The following is a 7009-nucleotide window of genomic DNA, read 5'->3' as shown; positions in this document are numbered from 1 at the left end:
ATAGCCATCATCATCTTGTGCCTTTGATCTCCATCTCCAAAGTACCTTCACGATCTCCATCGTCGCCGGCATGACACCATGATCTCCATCATCTTGATCTCTATCAATGTGTCGTCACATGGTCGTCTCTTCAACTATTGCTTTTGTAACTATTGCTATCGCATAGTGATAAATAAAGCAATTATATTGTGCTTGCATCTTATGCAATAAAGAGACAATCATATGGCTCTTGCCAGTTGCCGATAACTTATACAAAACATGATCATCTCAAACAACAATTTATATATATCATCACGTCTTGACCATATCACATCACAACATGCCCTGCAAAAACAAGTTAGACGTCCTCTACTTTGTTGTTGCAAGTTTTACGTGGCTGCTACGGGCTTTGCAAGAACCATTCTTACCTACGGCATAAAAACCACAACGTGGTATAGTGATTGTTTTTTGATCTTCATAAATAACCATGTTCATTGAATCCGATTCAACTAAAATTGGAGAAACAGACACCCGCCAGCCACCTGTGTGCAAAGCACGTAAGTAGAACCAATCTCATGAACGCGGTCATGTAATGTCGGTCCGGGCCGCTTTATCCAACAATACCGCCGAATTAACAAACAAATAGTGACGGCAAGCAATATGTATATACCCACGCCCACAACTCCTTTGTGTTCTACTCGTGCATATAACATTTATGCATAGACCTGGCTCTCATACCACTGTTGGGGAACGTAGTATTTCAAAAAAAATCCTACGATCACACAAGATCTATCTAGGAGAAGCATAGCAACGAGTGGGGAGAGTGTGTCCATGTACCCTTTTAGACCGAAAGCGAAAGCGTTTAGTAACGCGGTTGATGTAGTCGGACGTCTTCGCGATCCAACCGATCAAGTACCGAACGCATGGCACCTTCGCGATCTGCACACGTTCAGCTCGGTGACGTCCCTCGTACTCTTGATCCAGCTGAGGCCGAGGGTGAGTTCTGTCGGCACGACGGTGTTTTGACGGCGATGATGAAGTTACCGATGTAGGGCTTCGCCTAAGCACTATGGTAATATGAGTATATGACCGAGGTGTAAAACTGTGAAGAGGGGCACCGCACACGGCTAAAGATCAACTTGTGTGTCTATGGGGTGCCCCCCTCCCCCTTATATAAAGGAGGGTGGGAGGAGAAGGACCGGCCACAAGGGGCGTGCCCAAGGGAAGGATTCCTACTCCTAGTATGAGTAGGTTTCCCCCTTTCCTAGTCCAAGTAGGAGAAGAAGGAAGGAGAAGGAGAGGGAGAAGGAAAGAGGGGGCGCCGCCCCCTCCGTAGTCCAATTCGGACCAGCCCATGGGGGGGCCTCCCCTTGTGGCCCTTCTCTCATTTCCAATAAGGCCCATGAAGGCCCAATACTGGCGAATTCCCGTAACTCTTCGGTACTCCGAAAAATACTCGAACGACTCAGAACCTTTCCGATGTCCGAATATAGCCTTCCAATATATCAATCTTTACTTCTCGACCATTTTGAGACTCCTCATCATGTCCGTGATCTCATCCGGGACTCCAAACAAACTTCGGTCATCAAATCACATAACTCATAATACAAATCGTCATCGAACGTTAAGCGTGCGGACCCTACGGGTTCGAGAACTATGTAGACATGACCGAGACACATCTCCGGTCAATAACCAATAGCGGAACCTGGATGATCATATTGGCTCCTACATATTCTATGAAGATCTTTATCGGTCAAACCGCATAACAACATACATTGTTCCCTTTGTCATCGGTATGTTACTTGCATGAGATTCGATCGTCGGTATCGTCATACCTAGTTCAATCTCGTTACCGGCAAGTCTCTTTACTCGTTCTGTAATGCATCATCCCGCAACTAACTCATTAGTCATATTTCTTGCAAGGCTTGTAGTGATGATCATTACCGAGAGGGCCCAGAGATACCTCTTCGATATATGGAGTGACAAATCCTAATCTTGATCTATGCCAACTCAACAAACACCATCGGAGACACCTGTAGAGCATCTTTATAATCACTCAGTTACGTTGTGATGCTTGATAGCACACTAAGTGTTCCTCCGGTATTCGGGAGTTGCATAATCGCATAGTCAGAGGAACATGTATAAGTCATGAAGAAAGCAATAGCAATAAAACTTAGCGATCATTTGTGCTAAGCTAACGGATGGGTCTTGTTCAGCACATCATTCTCCTAATGATGTGATCCCGTTCATCAAATGACAACGCATGTCTATGGTCAGGAAACTTAATCATCCTTGATTAACGACTTCCCTGGAACCGACTTCCCTTGGCCGCAAGACCCGTAAAAGGGCTTGCATGGCGGCCTGACAAAGCCTGCATGATGGTGGTGCCGGAATAGAAAGCCATCGGCACTGAAAACCACGTCGAAAGCGCATCATCGACGGGGCAAAAAACCCGTGGCGACCTCGGCAGCAACGAAAACCGCACCGACGATCGCCGGAGAACCACCACCGAAACAGATAGAGACAACCAAAGAGATCCACCGAGCCGGAACAGAAAACCATCAGTGCCACCTCGGCACAGCAGCAACGAAAACCACGCCGGCGATTGCCGGAGAACTACCACCGGGCCAGACAGAAACGACCGGAGAGGACCTGCAAAACGGACAGCAACAAATGAGGCCAGTAGGGAGCCCGTCCTGGCCGGAGGGAGGCTATATAGCCGGTCGCGGCGCACCGACGTACGACGCGTCACCCCATGCATAACGTGTGCAGCGCTATCCCTACACGCCCCCCCCCCCCGCATGCAGGTGCGTGGCGGCGCTGCCTCGACACGTCGCCCCATGCAGCCGCGGGGCTGCGCAGGCTCGCCACGCACGCACCGCAGGGGTCGACCAGGCGGAGCGTCCGACCAAGCCACGCGCAGTCTGTCTCAACCAGGAGGCGCATCCGACCAAGGCGGGCGGGAAGTCTGCCGTCATGTAGTATAGGTGTCGCAAAAATAAATTCGAGAAGGGCTCCAAAAATTGGAGAAAAAAGGAAACCTACGCGGTTTAGTATAGTATATGTATTATGACTGTGATACGGAGCTCAGAAACTCATCATAGTCTTTATTTTAGGACGCCGATAAATGCCACACGTGTGGGCGTTAGGGGGTCTGCCCATACATTTTGTGTGGTGTATAAGAGGAACAGCCCACACACCTACGTGTGGGCAAAACAAGTAATGCCCACACATCTCTTTTTTTCCCTTCCGACCCCTCTCACACGCGTGCGTGTGGGAGAAATAGATAACGCCCACACGCCCCGTATGTCAGGCCTCATACCTCGTGGTCCCGCACGCCCCGCGTGACAGTCACCGCGCATCCCGCAGTTGCCATGGTCCAGACCCTCGTCCATGTTCGTTTAACTGTAGTTGCCATGTCGCTGAACTTCGGTTGCCATGTCGGAAAACTACAGTTTCCATGGTTGCTCAACTGCAGTTGCCATGTATGGTCTGGTCTACTGCAGTTGTCATGATTTCAAAACTTTAGGAGTTGCCACCCACTAACACTAGGCAGTTGCCGTGTAGCACTACAAAAAGGCATGGCAAACAAACATGTTCGGGTAAAAGAGAGAGTTGCCGTGTGCTCAGAAGCACGCTGGGGCAGTTGCCATGTAAAGAGAAAGAGTTGCCATCTACTTACGTGCATGCTAAGGCAGTTGCCATATACCATGCAAAAACACATGGCAACTCGGTTAAAAGAGAGTTGCCATCTGCTTACAAGTAAAGCTAGGGCAGTTGCCATGTACCCTGCAGAAACACATGGCAACCGCCAGCTTTGGGTGTGGGCGAGGAGACGGGCGTGTGGGCGAAGTGATAACCGCCCACACACACCAGCCCCCTCTGCGTGCGTGAAAACTGGTGTGTGGGCGAATTGTTAAACGCCCACACACCAGCCACCCGTGTGGTGAAAAAGGACATGTGGGCGACCGGATGAATGCCCACACACCAGCTTAGTCCTACGTGGCACAGAAAAACTGCTAGAACGCGCCAAGATTCGTGCAGAATTGGTTGGACAAGGATCCATGTGTGTGGACGAGTTGCCAGACGCCCACACGTGTGGGCGTTAGTGTTTTCGTTATTTTATGATTTTTACGGTTTAGATCGACCAGGAAATTAGTTTACAGCTCAGTCTTTGCATCATGATTCGTACGCAATGTAAGTTGCAGTGGATGGCAACTTTGTTTTCTCAGTTACAATTATTTAAAACTGATGAGACCCACTAGATTTGCGTCGTGATTCTTACTCGATGAGAGTTGCAAATCAGATAGGAAACTAGGATGATTGCCCCCAAGACCAAGAGGCCATGATGAAGCTACGATGAGGCTGCCAAATTGAGGGAAGGCCAGCTGAGCTGAGTTACTCCACCAACTGAACGCCATACGATACATCCTCGCACTGCCGGATGTACGGGAGCACCTTGCCGTTGTCGCTGTCTCCCCTGGTCCGGCAGTCATAGTGCGGCGCCTTCATGAAGCAGGGCTCGATGGTGGAGGCCAGACGACACGGCGGATCGGGGACCTTCCCGTCGACGGGGAGCATGAGCACCCAGGGCCTCAGCCCGGCCAGCCCCTGGCTGACGTAGCCGAACGTGGATTGGGCGGACGTGACGACCACGTCCGAAAAGCTGAGCAACACTATTTCAGCCAACGCCTTCTGGTTGTGCTGCCGCTTCTCCGAGTGCTGCGTGCCCAGGTGCGTCGGCTGGAACACGCTCACAGTCACAGCCGCCGCGCCGTGCTCGTAGTACAGGCTGCTGAGCTTGTCGTAGTAGTCCCCGTTGAGCGACACGATGAGCACGGCCTTGCGTTTCGTCTGCTCCTGCTCCTGCTCCTGGTGGTGGGCAGAGGCAGAGCTCGGGAGAGTAGCGTTCTCGACGGCGGGCAGGAGGCTCTCGCGGCTCGCGCACGAGATGATCTGCTTGTAGCGTTGATCGGCGGAGATGCGCGCATACTTGAACTCGCGCACCTGGATGCCCACCCGCTCCTCCGCCGGGGCGAGGTACGAGCTGTAGTACCGCGTCGCCATGCCCCACACTGTGTTGCTCGGGTGGAACAGGTACCGCCCGAGGTGGTGGAACACGGTGTCGCGGCGCGGGAACAGGCGGACCAGCTCTTCCTCGTACCGCCGGAGGAAGAAGAGGCCCGGCACGAAGTAGTTGTCGGAGCGGAGCACGAGCCATCGCACGCCACGCAGCGTCTCCTGTCCGTCGTCGCAGAAGAAGCGCCGATCGTCCGGCTTGTAATCTGTCTGTAGGTGCACGTACAGCCACGGCGCCGGCGGGTCCCTGGACCCCTCGCCACGGCCCAGCGCGTTGCCGAGGCTCTCCCGGGTCCGGACGTTGAGCCCCTTGATGCCCTGGATGGGAAAGCCTTCCTCCGGGAGCACCCAGGTGGTGTTGGAGCCCGGGAACGGCTCGCAGAACATGTCGTTGAGGTCGTCGGCGGGGTGGTGGACAAGGAGGACACGGTCAGTGAGCAGCGCGTAGAGGAAAGCGGAGGCGGTGGAGAGGATGCGGTTGCCGAGTCCCTCTACGGGGGTCCAGATGATGTAGCTGCACTCGGTGTCGGAGCTGCTGGTACTGTTCGATGACGCATGCCCATCCATGGCCTCGCGCAGGCGGGCGACGGCGCGCGAGTAGGCCGGTGTGCCAGGCCCGCAGAGCTGGTGGAGGGACTCGTAGCGTCGGAGGCGCGAGACGAGGTGCGATGACAGGTTGTGGAGCGACGGCTGGCGGTAGAGCGAGGCGCGGGAGCGGCTGAGGCAGGAGCGGTCATCGAAGTCCGGCGAGAGGAGGCCGCCGAGGAGCGGATCCGCGGTCGCGGAGGGGCCGGCACGGCCTAGGCCTTGTTGGTACACTACATATAGTTCAACCATGTTGATTATTTGACTTGGTATTCCCTCCGTTTTAAAATATAATGCATTCTCGGTTTCAGCGTTTCAACTTTAATCATAATTTAACCAACAAGACCGATTATGGCGGGAGCAAAAATTATACCGGCCACATTCGGTCTCCTTAGTTAAATTTATGATTAAAGTTGAACCTCAAGAAGTGCGGGCGCACTATATTTTGAAACGAAGGAAGTATATATACTGACAATTTCTTTGTACAGTCTAGTGCAAGATGAACCTGTACGTACGTACCAGCTTTTAAGAGTGGACGGCATCCGGGCGAGACCCGCGTGGCCATGAAGAGCACGGCAACCAGGCTCACCGCGACCACTACTAGCACAATCGGGCGAACGGCGCCGGACGAGTGCCGCTGAGTGGATGGCTTGCCGCCCTCCATCTTGAGTTCACTTCACTACTAGGCTAGGCAGCCAAGCGCTAGCTATATATGCATGAACAAGCGTGATATATCTTTGCATATCCGCATGCATTTCTCTTCTTTTTGGCCCTCCTTGTTCCACGTCCTGCTTACATACAGTACACTACATATATACTACTCCACTAGGAAGGAGTAGCCACGAAGAAAAGCACATGCGTTGACCTCGACTTGTGTGTGCCCTCATGGTCATGGACGGGATGAGTAACGCGGGGTTAAAGTGGCAAGCAGTATGATCCTACTACAAGTTAGAGCCAGCTGACCAAATCAAGCACCACCACCAATTCCGCGCTGGATCGGAGACCTTACGCGCTCAATATAATGCACATCGATCCGACGGCGGTCGCAACATGCATGTGCCGCTGGGCTGATAGAGCTATACACGACTGGCAGCGTGCAAGCGACGGTTGTGCAAATGCTGCGTGTTTTCAGGTCAACCAGGAAAATTTGGCGCGGCGTGAGTGTGAAATTCCATTTGCTTTGCACTATTGTGCATAGATTTGTCAAGGTAATCGAAAAGAAACAGTCTAGCAAAATCGTGTGTTGCAATGTTAGAATTGAGCACAAAAAAAACATGGCCAATGTGTTAGATGAGAGCGAACCATGAGTACCATTACAATTCCATGCTCTTCTTACTCTCAATTCGAAATGAAAGTGAATGATGAG

The 7009-nt window shown here is 52.3% G+C and overlaps 1 protein-coding gene across 1 annotated transcript; it reads right to left on the bottom strand.

The window, feature by feature from the left end:
• Nucleotides 1–4131: 4131 nt before the first annotated feature.
• Nucleotides 4132–6406, bottom strand: LOC125534655 (probable fucosyltransferase 7). The gene is made up of 2 exons (XM_048697820.1): nucleotides 6163–6406; nucleotides 4132–5876 (listed from the first exon to the last, which is right to left on the bottom strand). The coding sequence occupies exons 1-2, from the start codon at nucleotides 6305–6307 to the stop codon at nucleotides 4378–4380; spliced, it is 1644 nt and encodes a 547-aa protein (XP_048553777.1). The 5' UTR covers nucleotides 6308–6406; the 3' UTR covers nucleotides 4132–4377.
• Between the last annotated feature and the right edge of the window lie 603 nt (nucleotides 6407–7009).

Source organism: Triticum urartu, chromosome 2 (assembly GCF_003073215.2).
Source record: "Triticum urartu cultivar G1812 chromosome 2, Tu2.1, whole genome shotgun sequence".
NCBI classification, from domain to species: domain Eukaryota; kingdom Viridiplantae; phylum Streptophyta; class Magnoliopsida; order Poales; family Poaceae; genus Triticum; species Triticum urartu.
This window is presented reverse-complemented; position numbering and strand designations above follow the sequence as displayed.

What these genes read in the sequence shown, in the direction of transcription:
- LOC125534655 (XM_048697820.1), bottom strand. Translation starts at nt 6,307, where the DNA reads ATGGAGGGCGGCAAGCCATCCACTCAGCGGCACTCGTCCGGCGCCGTT. An exon ending in CCGTCCACTCTTAAAAGCTG is followed by an intron (nt 5,877 to 6,162) that starts GTACGTACGTAC and finishes AACTATATGTAG; the next exon opens with TGTACCAACAAGGCCTAGGC.